General features: G+C 42.0%; 1 protein-coding gene across 2 annotated transcripts in view; it reads left to right on the top strand.

Moving 5' to 3' along the window:
- Positions 1-15189, top strand: part of LOC124168452 (fatty acid CoA ligase Acsl3-like) — a 30621-nt gene extending 15432 nt beyond the window's left edge. Inside the window, exons 7-10 of one of the 2 annotated variants that reach the window (XM_046546701.1) lie at positions 6465-6637; positions 8256-8507; positions 11227-11502; positions 14861-15189. In XM_046546701.1, coding sequence (XP_046402657.1) covers positions 6465-6637; positions 8256-8507; positions 11227-11502; positions 14861-15093 — 934 coding nt within the window. In that variant the 3' untranslated portion in view covers positions 15094-15189. The remainder of the gene's footprint in view (positions 1-6464; positions 6638-8255; positions 8508-11226; positions 11503-14860) is intronic. The other variant, XM_046546702.1, reaches the window with a different exon arrangement.
- The last annotated feature ends 1644 nt before the right edge of the window (positions 15190-16833 follow it).

The raw sequence follows: 16833 nt of genomic DNA, 5'->3' as shown, positions 1-16833 counted from the left end.
GGGCAACTGGCACAATTGGTTCTGGGCCAATTGGATTCTGTTCAGCGCCGGCCTTGGCCAGTTCATCTGCCTTCTCGTTTCCAGTGATACCTGAATGTCCCGGTACCCAGAAAAGTTCTTTTTTGCAACGGATGCCCAAAATATTGAGTGCCTTGCAGCATTCAGCCAATAGTTTAGACCTGCACCAAGGTGAGTTCAGGGCTTTTAGAGCAGCCTGACTGTCGGTGCATATATGGATTGGTCTCTTGTAGAGACCTGTCTCCTCAATGGCATGCACACAGGTTAGGATAGCAAAGATTTCTGCCTGAAACACTGTGGCATATCTTCCTAGGGGAACATGTATGCTCCTAGGGGGGGATTGGCTGTTGACGCCTGCCCCTGCTTTCCCTTCTTTCATGGAGCCATCCGTGAACCACACTTGGGCTCCACTATGAAGGGTTTTCCCCTCTTCTTTTGCCCATCATTCCCTGTTTGGGAAATGGGTTTTAAAAAGAGGCGGTGAAGAATTGAACGTCGCCATCATGGAATCCGACCCCATCTCAAAAATGGTGCCAGACTCCCTCAGTCCCGTCCACAGTTGTCTGTGTCCAGAGAAATTTCCTCTGTCATACCACATACCTAGATTTCTCAATCTGTATAACGTGGCTCTTGCATGAACCTCTACTTCCACATAAAGTGGGGGTAGGTTCAGCAGAGTTTCCATCGCCAAGGTTGGAGTCGTCCTCATTGCTCCTGTAATGCCCATACAGGCCATTCTTTGTAGGTGGTTAAGCTTGTTCCTAACAGTAATTTGTTTGGTCTTCTTCCACCATACAATTGAGCAGTGGAGGAAACTAGGTTTCACCACTACATGTCCATAATGAGGCACATGCTTTTTTGAGTTTGCTATCCATGTGCTCTCTCCAGTTGAGCTTGGAATCTAGAGTGACTCCAAGATATTTGACTGATGAGGACGGTGTTAGTCTCTTTCCCAAGAGGTAAGGGGAAGTAAGTCCCTCTCTCTTCCTCTTCTTAGTGAAGAGAACAAGATTGGTCTTCTCTGGATTAACAGAGAGTCCTGTTTCGGAACACCACTGGGCTGTTCTGTCCAGGGCTTTCTGCAAAAGCTCACATACTGTGTCTAGGAATCTGCCTGAAACCAAGATCACGATATCATCAGCATATCCTTGTGTGAATACACCGGTATTGTGGAGGTTTGACAGCAGACTGTCAACTACCATATTCCATAGTAATGGAGACAACACCCCACCCTGTGGACACCATCTTGTCACAGTCACCGTCAGCGAGCTCCCTCCAAGGCTGGCGGTAACAGTTCTTTGCTCAAGCATGTATCTAATCCATCTCACAATATGTGTATGGATTCCATGCCTGTCTGCTGCCAGGCAGATTTGTTCAAAGGATGTATTGTTGAAGGCTCCTTCTATATCTAGAAAGGCTCCAAACCCATACAAACCATGTTCCAGTACGTTCTCTATCCTGCAGACTAGGTTGTGGAGTGCAGTTTCCACAGACCTGCCCTTCTGGTAGGCGTGCTGATGTGGATACAGAGGATGGTCCCTAAGGGGGCCATCTCTGATATATCTATCAACTATCTTCTCCAGCGTTTTCAGCAGGAAAGACATTAAGCTAATGCCCCTAAATGAGCTGGCCAAAGTGTAGTCCGTCTTCCCTGGTTTTGGGATAAAGACAACTTTGGTAGCTCTCCACTTCTTTGGGATATACCCATATTCAAGACAGGAGTGGAATATCCTTACCATGGGGAGTAATACCAGCTCCTGTCCCTCTTGTAGAAGTGCTGGGAAAATTCCATCTTCGCCGGCTGATTTGTAAGGGCTAAAACTCATTATAGCCCATCTTGTTATATCATATTTAACGATGCTGGAGGCCAATCTCCAGTCCGTCCAAGCCGGATGGGTGGGAGGCTTTCGTTGTTGCATCTCCTCCGACTCTTTGGAGCCTGGAAAGTGAGTCTCCAACAGAAGTTTTAATGCTTCCTTGTCAGAAGACGTATATTCTCCCGAGGGAAGCAAAAGAGATCCTACTCCGGCTTCCGGGTCTTTTGCAATGATTTTATGAAATCTTGAGAGTTGTGGAACTGACTCCACATTCTCGCAAAAGCGCCTCCAAGACTTCTTCTTTGAGCTTTTGATCGCTGATTTGTACCTACGTTGGGTGTCCTTAAAGGTTTCCCAATGTTGCGGCAACCTGGTTCTCTTTGCTTTATTAAAGAGTTTTCTTGTCTCCTTTTGGAGACTTTCTACCTCTGCTCCCCACCAGGGTGGATCACCACTCTCTTTCCTGGTTCTTAACGGGCAGCTGACTTCATAAGAGGTGATGATGCACTTCTGCAGATGTTCCGCAGCAGCATCAATCTCCTCCACTTTGTTAAATTTTTTGGGAAAAGTCTGTGACAGGCTATCCCTTAAGTAGTCTCAGTACATTACCCAGTTTGTGCTCCTAGGATTCCGCTATGTGGTTTGCTTTTCAGCGTCGAACATAAGTGTGAAGAGAATATGCCTGTGGTCTGACAATGAGACCTTGTTGGACACTCTCCATTCACCCACTGAGCTTACCAGTGTATTGGTGCAAAAAGTGATGTCTAGCACCTCCTCCCTCAAACTATTTGAGAATGTGGGTAAGGAGCCCCTGTTGAGCACCTGCAGGTTTGTTGTCATGAGGTACTCCACTAGGGCTCTACCTCTATCGTTGGAGCCACTGCTCCCCCACACAAAATGATGTGAATTAGCATCACACCCCACTAGTAATTCTAGACCATAAGATCTACAATAACTTACCAACATCTCCAACTCCGCAATCGGTGGCAGCTCCGGAGAGTCATAAGGAAGGTAGGAGGAACAGGTTACAATCCTCCTCATGCTGGCACCAGTCCCCAGAGTCAGCAGGACTGCCGTCTGGTCCCTGGAGGTAAATTGTGGTAAGAGCATGGCTCTCAACCCATTAACAAAGACACATGTCCTTGGTCTATCAACATTGGTACAATGAAACATTTTACCAGATGTTGTACTCAGGCCTCTGATCCTCCCTTGGAAAGCCCATAGTTCTTGGATCAGAGCAACTTTGACCTTACCTTCATAAAGGATCCTTTGCAGGACCCCTGAGGCGGCCTTGGAGTGCTGGAGATTGGCCTGGAGCATAGTGATGCCTGCCATGGCTCCACTCCCTCCTTGCTGGTTGAGGCAGCTTCTTCATCATGGGGTTTCGGTTTATCCGTCCCCCCTGCAGTCCCCAAGAAAGCAACCTCGACTTTGCTAAGGCCGATATGCTTTTGGAAGTTGGGCCCAGATATGATATCGGCAGATGGCTCATCGACACCCAAAATGAATCGGGTGCCCTTTGCTAGCACCTGCCTGTCATATGTCCTCCAAAGGCTGATGTTAAGCCCAGGATTGACACGTTTGAGTCTCTCTTGTAGAGGCTTGACCTCTGGCCTGCTGTGTCCTGGGACCCAGACCATCAGTCTCCTCCTCTTTATGAGGGTGTCTGCCTCAACACATTTGCAGATGGTCCCTTCTACAGGTCCCATCTGTTCTGTGGCGGTCACCAGCCACGACGCTGAATGGTCGTTGCAGCAGGTAACCCCCATGGCACCGTTAATGAGTCTGGTGCCCATAAAGATCGGGAGCTCCTGGCCCTGTGGGACAGCGTCCCAGAGTTTTTCCAATCGCCCCTCAATCTCTGAAATCCATTCCTCCGTCACCACCCCTGTCGGGTAGTTGTGAGGAACGATGGCCATCCTCTTGAGGTCCTTGATGACCTTAGCATATGAGGGTTTAACCCTTTTATTTTCTCTCGCCTCGCCGGAAGGAGTGTCGCCAGGGGTTCAGCTCCGTTTTGCTGCAGCCTTCGGGGTCTCTGCACCAACCGCACCCCGCTCGGGGCCCCTGCTGGGTACATTGTCCCCAGCAGTACACCCTTTTGCAGGGGGGGGGCGCAGATCCTCCGGCAGCCTTAGCAGCCCTTCGCCTCTCCCTCTTCCGCAACCTCTTATTCCTCTTGGCGGTGATCTTGCTCTCTGTGAAGAGCCTCCTCATGTCAGAGGCCACACTCCCTAAAGTGGAGGCACCAGAGTCGGACTCCACTGCCATGGGAGTATGAGGTGCCTCTTTGAGTGTTGACTCCGAGGAGTCTGATAATGAGCCCTCCTCCTCCCCCGAGGGGTTGGAAGTAGGGCCAGCTTTGGTGGGGATCCCCGAAGGGCCCCCCTTTGTCAGGGCGGTTGAGTTGCTCCCGTCTCGATCCCCACAGGGGCTCATCAACAGGGCCTCCTCCTCCTGCCCAGATAAAGACAGAGACCGCCTTGCGGCAGCCTCCGATGAGGTTTTAGATTTTTGTTTGATATCCATGAAAATCCCACGAGTAGCTAGGGAATTAAAAGGTCCACCCATACAGAGCCCCGCTTGTATGAGTAAGGCTAAATAAAACCGGAGGTCGCCTAGTTTCCGGAGTCACCCCTGCTAGAGACTTCTCACCCTCTGCCCCACCTCACGTGGTCACCTTGGCACAGGGGCCCACCGTAGTGAAGGCAGCAGTTTATCGACCAGCCAGGTCTAGATCCGTCATGTTCTGCAAAAACCAGGGGCACCTCGTGGAGGATGTGGCTCTACACCACGCATGACGGTCTTGGCAGGCAGCAAGTCCAAAGGCCCGCTAGCCTGCCCTAGGATCACTTATCCTTCGCCCCCTACCAGAGGTATATAAATGGGCATTGAAACTTAGGCTAAATAAAATCAAATTTTTTAAGGGTACCACTTACAATACAAGTATGTAGGCACGTTTTCAGGAAAACTTGCGTACAATAATGAATTTAAAATACAAATTATTTTTAAACTTAGGGCCAACTTCAAACACTTCATCAAATAATTGTTGCTATCTTTTCAAATTTAGTCTCTTTCAAACTGCCGTTTTTGAGTCTTAAAAATCCAAAAGTTTCCAAGGAAGCCCACAACAAACCCCACTCAGCTGGTATTCTGCTTTCTCCTCACCCCCTTGATCCTAACCCAAACCTAGGTTTATCAGTGGTCTCTCCCCGTAGAAAGGACTGAATTTAGACACATTTTGAAGACATGCAAGAAGACTTGGTCATGAATTTAAAAATTCATTTCTTTGTTGCATTTAAACATTTTCTTTCAAATTAATTACCTATTGAAAGATCAAGGGGCATATCCACATATTTCTTAATTTCTCTCAAATTTAATGGAGGGGATTTGAGGCTCTGTGTTAAATACATATTGAACGATCATGATAGCGGCTTTGAATGTTAGTATGTATGTAACTGCTTTGGAACTATCTTAAGTCATTATTGATACTATACTTATTATAAATGCCATATTTGAACTGGAAATTACATATTTAATGAAAAACCAATGATGGGATGAAATTGTATCTAATATGGATAATGGTGAATTACAGTGCAACCTCGACATAACGACACCCCACGGTGCACTAATAAACACTCGCTATAGCGAATTGTCGCTTTACCGGAGGTGGAGCAAATAATAGCCAATATACCTGTTGCGAACAGATATACAGGAACAGGAGTGGTGCGGCGACAGATAAACATCTATCCGATAAACGTAAGCATAAATCCAGACGAAAGGCGATGTTTTTTTGCATCACTAAATTTCCTTACTCAAATAACGACTAACTATTCAAACAATTTATAAGTGCCGCACTGAATAAAAATCATGCAAAGCATTGTTCCGTCAATCATTATATTTATCGAACGACAGTTTACCACATAAATTTGAGACTGAGCACTCCATTAACTTCATTTCTAACAGATCGCTAGCAATTACAGAGGTTAAGGAGTCTTGATGAAAGTCTTCCGGCGGTGAAACCCTCGCTATGGCGAGAGCCAACACCGAAAGGGTCTCGTAAAAACGAATTTTTTAACATGCTTATTATAGGGTCAATTGACGGTGCATCGGCTATCTCTCGTAATAGCGGGGGTGTCGCTATAGCCCGTACTCGCTTTAACGAGGTTCCACTGTATGTAATTATAACTGTTGATTAATTGGAACTGTTAGAGTTTTTTGCCTTTTATAATTAGATATCCATATTTTAGTGACTTTAGGAGTATCAAATAAGTGTATGCTAAATTAGTGACATATTTTTAAATATTTAACCCTATTCTGAGCTAATTTAACCGCTAGCAACCATAGGGGCATGAGTCTTTCAAGCTCCATCTTTGAAACTATCAAAGATTTTGCTTCAGAAGAGATTTTTGGAATCTGCAACCTATATATAACCAAAACATTTTTCACATAAAATATTTCATGGCTGCAATACTTGTGGTTCTTGAAGGATTAACCCATGAAAAAGGGCTATAAAAGCCTTGGGTAGTGAAAAGTCATTTTAACTTTTTAATCCTCTCCCTTAACTTCATAGTTTTAAAAGTATTACTGCTTGTCAGAAGCACTGCATCCTTTTTCATTGTTTCTCAGAGTCATATTTTCAAACTCTGCAATGATGATTGGAGGCAAGATGAGAATAATAATTTGTGGTGGATCTTACTTACCTGCTCAAACTCAGATTTATTCTTCCATCACTCTTTGTGCACCAGTAGTACAAGTATACTTTCAAGCACAAAATGCAGAGATTGGGTTTTGCCAAAGCCGTGAGTATTAAGGAAAAATTTATCTAATAATTTTTACCATATGCCATATCAAGCAGTCTTTCCAAAAATAAATGCTATAATAAAAGACTGCCTCATTAGTGGTTCGCAGTATGCAGGCAAGGCTGTAGCCAGAAAATATTTTCGGGGGGGGTTTATGGAATAGTAGACAAGCATAAAATTATTTTCATAAGATAAATAAAATAGCGTATACGGTTAAATATACATATTTATTATAAACCCTTAAAAGAAAATATAAAAATATTATTATAAAATTGAATTTAGCCTTCTAGCTTTTTTTGGAGCGATCAAATGAATTAACTCCTCGGTGTCGATGTCAATTCTGCGGTCCCTCAGGAGGCTAATAAGTCAATCACCTCTCTACTAGTTCACACCACTATTACTGCACACAATGCACCTACAAATTTGCTGAGATAATTATTGACTTTGCATTGGATTACTAGACGTCCCTGCACCGCTATATTACATCGTCGTGTGAGCACCAAGCGAGCATAAAGTATCTATTTAATTTTTTTTCATTTCTGGGGGGGGATCAATCCCCCTTGATCCCCCCCCCTGGCTACGGCCTTGTATGCAGGGGAAAGGAACATAGGAGGAAGTAGATTTAACATGCATAAAAAAAGGAAGTTATAGGGTAGAATGATCGCAGGCTTTCCCGGCATATCGAATCGTGGAAGGTTATTCAGGAATTCCGCCAGGTCAGGTTCTCCAACTCCATCTCGGCTGATGTTTCGATGTACGAGTTATCCATCGTCATCAGGGCGTGAGGAGGCAAACTAGGCATCAGGATGCCGTGAAGATGATGGATAACTCGTTCATTGAAACGTCAGCCGAGATGGAGTTGGAGAACCTGACCTGGTGGAATTCCCAAATAACCTTCCACGAAGGAAGTTACGCATAACTCTTTAATAACACGTCTTCCACCCAGATTGATTGTCGACGAGTTCACTTGGTGGAAATTCATCGGTATTATATAATGATACAAACAGCTGTGGTAATTTTCAACACTTTTTAATTTGCTCAACCGGTGTCACATCACTATCAAGAGCTGCCTCAAGAGTGGGTTCTTGATAATGACGTGAAAACATTGAAAGCGATTGAGCAAATTACAATGAGTGGAAAATAACTACAGCTGCTTGCATCATTACTATGTCTCCCACATTGACAGTGATATTCTGACATTTTTTCTAAAATTATGAATATTAAAAATGCTTAACTATACTAGGCATTTGAATATTCAACTATTTGAGTGTCCAATCTATCCATAAAATTTTTATAATTAGCACCTAGATATTTATGCATGTATTTCAAATTGCCTATGGTCCTAGGATATTCCCTATCCTTTCAACCAAGCTGTGGAGAGACAGGGGAGTCTAATAGTTTAAACCCTCCCCAAAATGTACCCCCTCCACAGATAATATCCAAAAATATTTTCTGGCCCTGGCATTGCCTGTAAAACTTAGTTCTGGATTCATCTCTGACTGTTGATGAAAATACCCATCATATCATCAATCATCTTCACCCTTTCTAATTATTAAGCCTTATACAATCCTTACTTCATGTCTCATCTACTGGTTTAATGACAACTTTCGATCATCAGCTGATGACAGACAAATGGGATTAATTGGAAAGCCTATGGAAGGAATTTATGTTCGCTTGCAAGATATCTCAGAGGATTACTGTAAGATGAGAACATTAGTATCAGAGCTTATTACTGGAAGAACCCAGTTCAGTCAGTGGTCGACATCTCTTCCTGATCAAAGTGAAGATTATTTTAAGGATGGAGATATTCACTGGGTTCATACGGGAGACGTTGTACGCATGCTTCGTGATGGATCATTTGAATTTATTGGTATGTATGCTACATCTTTTAAACCATCTCAGATTGCAAATAAAATAAGAATAATTCTGTGATATTTTAAATTGCAATCAAATAAGATTTCATTGGAAACATCTATTAATCTTAATGCTTTGGTAGATACATACATATATTGCAATTCTTCCTCTGGGTGTATTAACCCACACTATAAGATCACTTTTGCTCACCGCAGAAGTGAGCTCTCTGACATCATGGGATTGAGCTGAGTGATATCACTGTACTGAGCAATTGCCAGTTTACTGAGCGTAGAAACACTGGGTTCACTTCTGGTTGCCACGGAGCAGAAGGTAGGATAACGAGTTACAATCATGCTATCTACCTAATATTGCATTTGGTACACTCTTAATGAGTGATCATAACGTCATAATTCACTGATCAAAGAGTAAAGTGCAGCTGAATGCCTGTGGGATACGCTCACAGGAGACCCGACCCTTATAGAAGCAGAGCAGATGGAAGACCCTTTCAACTCCCTCCTGATCCTTTAGTTTATATTCTGAAGATACAAGGCCCTGACCATTATGTGACAGTAAAGAGGATCTTTGAATCATTTAGTCAAATTTTTGGCACAAGTTTATCTACGAAATGACACAGATGTGAGAGCATCAGAAAGACAATTCCTTGAGCAAAGGAGAGGTTCATGAACAAGAAAGAGTTGAAAAGAGGTCATTATGTACGAATTTAAAGAAAAGGTAAGTGAAGAGCCTGATCTGGAGTGTAGCGCTTTACGGTGTGGAAACGTAAACACTAAGGAAGGACGACAGGAAAAGATGGGGGTGTTCGAGATGAGGGATCGGAGAAGAATGGAGAAAGTAAAGTGGATGACGAGGAGGAGGAAAGATTAAGTGCTGGACATGGTGGGTGAGGAGAGGAAGCTTTCAGGCGAGATATGGAAGAGACAGAAGGTATGGATGTTGTTGCGAATACTAATTCGGCAGAGGATATTTATGGACTTATCTTGCAGCAAAAAAATATGCAACTACTTAAGTAAACATCACTGGAAGATTAAAGTCATTTATTTCTAGCAACACACGTAGTAAAAATGTGGAAAGTGCACCAAATTTCAACAACACATTAGCAGCTCAATGACTTACAAAAAATAACAACAGATGGATTGCATACTGAGGGGGAGGGGATTTTGAAAACAGTGTTAGTGGTGAGAATGTTGGGTGAATTTGGGAGAGTAAGGAAGAGAATAGGATTTTTAGATAGAATAAAAGGGAGTAGGCCTTATTATGAACTAGAGAAGAAAGTCCATGAAGGGAGGGGAGTCTTCCAGAATACCTCTTAAGTACTCCATGGAAACCTACCTTAATCGGAAGTATACTTTAATAATAATACTGATTTTTGTATCCTCAAAAATAAATTTTAATGAGTCTCCCCGAGGTTATCAATGGTATAGTATGTTGTTATCCATCTGTTATTTTTTTGTAAGTTATTGAGCTGCTAATGTGTTTGTTATGTATATGCGCTTATTGTTTTTTGATGTTCATTTGTTTATATATGAATACCAGCCTGTCCAGCAGGAGTAAGTGGCAGTGGGTAACGAACTTCCGGGCTTGCGGGAAGCAGCCCTGGCTTGACGACCGTTAACTGTAGTACTGTGTTAAGTGGGAAATAAATCCTGTGCCATCTGATGCATTAAGTATTATTCAACCCGTGGATGTAACAGTGTTGTTGAACTTTGGCGCACTTTCCACCTTTTTACTATGTGTGTTGCTAGAAATTAATGTCTGTCATCTTCCAGTGACGTTTACTGAAGCCATGAAGCCTCCTTGTCAATAGAGAGGGGCAAAATATACATATTTCAATTCTTTTTTGATAAAAATTAATAGTAAAAATTCAATTTCAAAGTGAAAATACAAATTACTTGAGTGTACAAAATTCTGTAAATCTATGTTAGAGGAAAGACTGCGAGACAAGCAAGGAAGGGGAGGAAGAGAATAGTATATATAGGCAAGATAAAAGAGTACTAAACTCTAGGAAGGTCGGAGGCCTTACTGTGAATTGATGAGAGAAGTCTAAAGGATGGGGGACAGGTGGGGTGATTTGCAATATGCCACAAAGTAAGCCTACCTTAACCAGTAGAATACCTTTAGTGATAATAAAATGTTCAAGAAGCCTCTGGTCTGGCAATGATAGTACATATAACTGAAACTGGTAAAAACTATATGTGCACTACGTACCTATTTATTTTTAAAAATTAAGATATCCTTAGTAAATCCTATTTTGTTACAAAATAATTCTAGAAATTGTATTTCAAAGAAAAAATACTTAAATGCCTACCAGAAAGTATTTCAAATAGGTACTAACAATTATTTTTAATAGGCACTGCTTGTCTTTGCCTGTGGGTACTACTAGAAAAGTACTCCAAAAATACATGAAGTTTGACTATGCTCATGAGGAAAATAGAGAAATATGTATGCATATTCTCTCTGAATTTTTTTTGTTGGTTGGCCAGCCCTGCAAAAGTGGGGTGATATTAAAAGTATTTGTTCATGTAGTATGCTTAATATGGAGCAAGTATTTATTTTTGAAAAGAAGTTGCTTAGGGAGGTGTTTTTTAGTTTCAAAATTTACCATTAAAGCAGGCATTGGTCAATAAATTCTGTATCAATGTATGTATTACTTTGTTAAAGAATGCTGGACTTACTGTATCCTAGAGTGTTTTTTGCTGCATTTTTATTTTCACTAGACCGAAAAGCCAACATAATAAGGCTCTTAAATGGAAATTGTGTAGCACTGGGAAAACTTGAAGCTATGTACAGAATGAGTCCTTGGGTGAGCTATATATATCTATATGGAGATGACATTCATAAGTCTCTTGTGGCAATATTAGCAGTCAACAAAGAATACATAGCTCACATTATTCCTTCAACTGATTCAGAAATTCCAACCAATCAACAGCAAAAGTCTGAATTGAAGATTAAAAAAACTGTAGCTCATCACGTTCTCAAGCATGCAAAATCATGTGAGTCTTTTACACTCTGCTATTCCACTAAATACTAGCTGATGAATACTTGCTATATGAATCATTGAAAGGTTATTTGCAGTCAAATTTTTATCATTGTGACTGAACGCTTAATAGCAAGACGAAGGTGTTTCATTCCCATACGGAACTCACATTGACCACCATGGGAAAATAATTTCGATACAGCCCATTTGTGCCTTAGTGTACCCCTGAAATAGAACTTCTGAAATATATGAAGTTTGACCACATTCATGCGGAAGAGAAAGAAATATACAGGGTGTTTCAGGAGGAATTTGGAATCCTACAGGAGGTATACCGAACTGACGACGGCTGACCTTGAGCGTGCTCAAGACCCGCCCACTCTTCTAGCCAATCACAGAAGAGTGACAGGTGAAAGCATGAAGGAGGCCTCAGTTCTCTCCGTGCCGTGCAGATCGCTCTCCAGCTGGCAGTGTTGCCAGACAGAATCTGTGGAGATCGCACAACATTTGCCCGCCGCCCCCAAAAGTACAGTTATTTCCAAGGGCTGGCAATGCTGATCGGCCAGATGAAGGGGAAAGGAAGGGAGCGAAGGGGAAATGTGAAGGGGAACGCTTCTGACTGGCTACTTGCTCTCTACCACCCAGCCCCCATCAGTTCAGAAAAAAGGTATAGTAGGAGAGTCTGGTTTCATTCAAGCATTTTTTTGTCCATAAACATGGGATCACAACTCCTTAGTTATCCAGCAAAGAAAAACTGATTTTCATCAGATTTGAAACTGACTTCCAACAGGTTTGACACACTGATTTCATCTTGATTTGAATGTTTTGAAAATTGAACAGTTGGAAAGGTCCAATATGGCGGCTGTTTTCCCACTCATTTCCTCCACGGGTGGTTTGAATCTGATTTCCACCATTCGACAGATTTGAATCTGGTTTCCCCATTTTAAATACAGTTGAGGACCTCAAATCCGGAAAGCTTGGGACCAAAGGGTTTCTGGATTACTGGTTTTTCCTTATTTCTGGTCTTGAGGGCCTTCCCAAAGGTATTTTCCAATTTTATTAACTCCTGATCTCTGCATTTCTTCCGGGTTTCCTCCCGCGTCAGCTTGTTTGTGAACAACAGTTTCGCTGGCTATCCTGCCAGCGTCTTCAGGTCGAAGGTGTCAGCTGTCGGTTTCTGCCTAGCTTATATACCGTAATATCCACGCGCTGTGAAGGAAGTATCCATCTTCTCTATTGAAATTCAATGGTATTTTTTGAATCTCTATTGCTTCCCTAAGAGTAATCCAAGAGAGAGCCAATCAGATAGAAGCGCCCAGTCAAACAGCCAATCACAGTGCAGCTCCCATCCAGCCTACGGTATATAAGCTAGGCAGAAACCGACAGCCGACACCTTCGACCTGAAGACGCTGGCAGGATAGCCAGCGAAACTGTTGTTCACAAACAAGCTGACGCGGGAGGAAACCCGGAAGAAATGCAGAGATCAAACCATCGCCGCGGAAACCTACGTTCTAACTTTATTAACTCCTCTTTGATTTAAAGTAGGACAGGTGCATTCTCCATTTCTCTAAGTCATATAATCAAGGAGAGTGGAACTGATGACTTGTTTCATCACTCGTATTTTTCCTTAGTGAAGGGTGTACATGTGATCACCTATGACATCTCTACGTAGATGCTTATGTAGCAAAGTAAGCCGTGACCCATTCTGGATTTCTGGTTTTCCGGATTCCGTATTTGATGTCCTCAACTGTACTTTGAATCTGATTTTCACCATCCTACAGGTTTGAATCAGTTTGATTATCAGCATAGCTGGGTATACTGACAATCTGGCTGAAATTCTTTGAGCTTAACTAAACTTGTCGGCCGCGGTGGCGGTGGGGGTTAGTCCTTGACTACCATGCTGAAGATCGCATGTTTGAGTCCCGCCTGGATAGGTTGCCTCTTCCAGGACATGGGTGTGTGTGATCGTCCGTTGTTGATTGTTTGAACTCCCAATGTAAACACCTCATTGTGCTGTTATCAGGGGTAATTGAGATAAATAAAAATTGAGAAGAATGAATGAGAGGTTTGAGTGAGCATCAACAATATGATCGCACAATCTCACCCATTTTGAGATATTCTGCCAATTATAATCACACATTTTCGTCCTACCTTACTTGTTTAATACCCTTAAAAATCCGCAATATTAAATAAAATGTCGAAAAGGCTTGGATACTCAAGAAAAACTGTTTACATGGCAACTGCAAAGTGAATTTAAAAAATATGTTTGAGTTACCATAGCTAGTAACTGAGCTCGACCAGACCCCATGTTTATGGAAAAAATGCTTGAAATTGTCGCCCTACCACCTCTTGAAGTATTGCAGATTCCTCCTGAAACATCTAGTATTCTACATGAAACTTTTTTTGTTGGCTAACCCTGTTTAAACGGGATACTACAGTCCGGACGCTGAGAGTTGTCAGTTGACAGCTAGAAGGGGTAGGGGGCAAGGTTGCCAGGTAAGAAAGGGAAACACCCACATCACATGTAAACAAAAGGGTTCCGTGAAGAAAGGAGCCAGAAGGGAAGACGAGCGTGAAGGATCCAAAGGAGGAATCCTTTGTTTTGGTGATTCTAAGAAAGGCCTTGTTTCAGTGCTTCACATGCATGTGACAACGTTGTATGACTAGACAATGGTGTGAGGTGCGTTTGGGGGACAGCGATTGGTTGCAAACCATGTTGGCGCAGGGTTCTCCGCCCCTCCTTTTAAAGTGCCATCGGACAACTCTTGCCGGCTGGACTGTAACATAGATAGGAAAGGAAAACTAACTAGTAACCCCAAGCACTACAAACCTCAGTAAAATTGTCATGGGAATCAAGGATCCTGGATAGTGTAGTGGTCTACGCAGAGGCCCAGGAGCCAAAGGTCTGTAGTTTGATTCCAAGTCTAGGGAATTATTTCTCATCACTGCACTATCTTGCCATGTTGAACTGTCACTGTTCACGTACCTGGCCGATGTTTTGGAAGCGATGCAGCACTTCATCCTCTGAGCACACCAAGTGATCAACTAGTGATTGATCAGTTGATTGCTTGGTGTACCCAGGAGATGGAATGCTGCATCACCTCTGAAATGTCAGCCAGGTATACGAACAGTGACAACTGGACGCAGGTTCACCCCAAAGATTGAGATAGTGCAGTGATATTGATTCTAACCATGGAAGCCTTGCTTTAAAATTATTTCCCAAGACAATAAATTGAATTTCACTGCCATTTTGTGACAAAGTTCCTCATTAATTATGATAGTTTATTTACTCTTTACAAAAACCATTATTATGTGGTAAGCTCTCCTTTTCCCTACTTATTGGTAAATGGCTTTGTTCTTTGGTGTGATACTTTCAGTGTATTTGCTTGACTATGAAATTCCTGCTGCAATAATGCTTGAAGACAATATTTGGACTCTTGAGTCAGGATTACTGACCACAACATATGAACTGAGGAGGGGATTGATGTATGAGAAATATAAGTCCCAAATAGCATATATGTTTGAAGAACTAACACACAATCAAAGAAAGGTTCGTACAAAGGAAGACATATTGGTATTTTTTGCACATCAATGCTCATCAACTCCTTAATATAGATATCATTTGTACAAATACTAATGTAATGAGATTGATGACAGATTTTCCTTGTGGAGAATTTGCTTTGGGAATAAAAAAGACTTAAAAACAGATTATTTTCTTCTAGCAAGTAATATTCCTCACAAGAGCAATCAAACTGTGCACTGTAGTATTCACAATTAAGTTGTTGGTGTTGTATGTACTAACATTTTATACATACTCAATAAGCTCTTTGTTGCTTTTCCTCTTCGTCCACTTTACCTTCTCCTCACCCATATTTCGAGTGCCTTTAGTCTTCTCTCATCCTCCTCCTTCCTAAGTGTCCATGTTTCTATTCTGTAAAATTCTACACTCTAGATCATACCCTTCTCTAGCCTTTCCTTTCCTGGCGTATACACTAAAAAGCAATGGTGATACTAGACAGCCTTACCTCACTCCTCAGCCAAAGCTTGCCCAGCCAGATTCTCTATTTGCCACCCTCACTTGCAAAGTCTGGGTCATGTACTGATTTTGAGTGAGTTATCCTTCCACCTTAGGATAGTTAGGAGGATAGGATATCTATCCTCCCATTCTCTAATTTCCTTTTCTAACTTACCCACCCTCATCATTGTACTAACATTTCACAGCCCTACATTCAGTGATGCCTTCTCCTTACTTTATGGATACTGCTACTGATGATAATAAGTATTATAAGTATAAGACCTTCCTGCTGCGAATGACACCCACCCTTTGCTGACAGTTCTGGTTCAATGAGTTTCCGAGGCTCATTTGATTGTACTCAATGTTTTCAGGGAAGAGAAAGGAGTTACGGTTTCCCACTTTCATTTGAACAGTGTTTTTATGCAACACCATCACATGGGCTACCTACCTTTTGTCTGGCTTGACCTATCTGGCATGGGTAGTCTCACTGGAAGTGATTGTTAAATAATACCCACAGCGGTCATAAGAACGTGCAAGCCTTTCCACCATATTAAAACTACCATGAAATAGGCAAAAAAACTGAAATGGGATAATAAATAATGCCATTCCTTTAGATGCTCACACGAACTTTCATATGGCTCTAAATAAATGAGTGTCTCATCCAAAAATATCCTATTCCCCCAGTTTCTATTGGCCCCCTCCAGCTCAAAAAATTGTATAAATTAGCTTGCATGTGCAAATTCACCTAAATAATGACATAGTTCATCGAAACTTGGGTCATTTGATATAATCTGTGGGCCAAACATTTTCTGTGAATTTTTCATTATCAATTAGTGTATCACAGTGATGGATGGATGGATTTCCAGCACTGTAGTCCTTACCATCCTATATATTCTTCAAGATCTAAGGGTACCTATAACGGGTAAAGAATTATACTTTCTGAAATAAATTTAAGCATATCGTGAGGACATTTGAAAGGGGTGCAAGAAACAAACCAAATTTGGCGAAGGCTAGGTCTGACACATGATACAGCATGCTGCAGGAAATATTGTCATGCAGTAAATTCGACATGAGCATTTGCGTGAACCGTACAATGTAGGATTATGCTGCATACCTGCTGCAAGCTTACAATGCTAACTTGCTTCAAGTGGAACAAAACAAATACTGGTAAGTTTTACGCACACTTGCTGCAAACTTGCAGCAAATTCACCGTGCTATCCGGGCTTCCAAGGGTGTAATAGTGAATTTTTTTTACGAGTAGACTTCGTATTAAAAAAATTAAATGATTATTAACATTAATGACCAAGTAATAAAACCAAGCCCAAACAATAATTA

This window comes from Ischnura elegans, chromosome 11 (assembly GCF_921293095.1).
Source record: "Ischnura elegans chromosome 11, ioIscEleg1.1, whole genome shotgun sequence".
Classification (NCBI taxonomy): domain Eukaryota; kingdom Metazoa; phylum Arthropoda; class Insecta; order Odonata; family Coenagrionidae; genus Ischnura; species Ischnura elegans.
The sequence above is the reverse complement of the archived record's forward strand: the minus strand, read 5'-3'. Positions and strand labels throughout refer to the sequence as shown.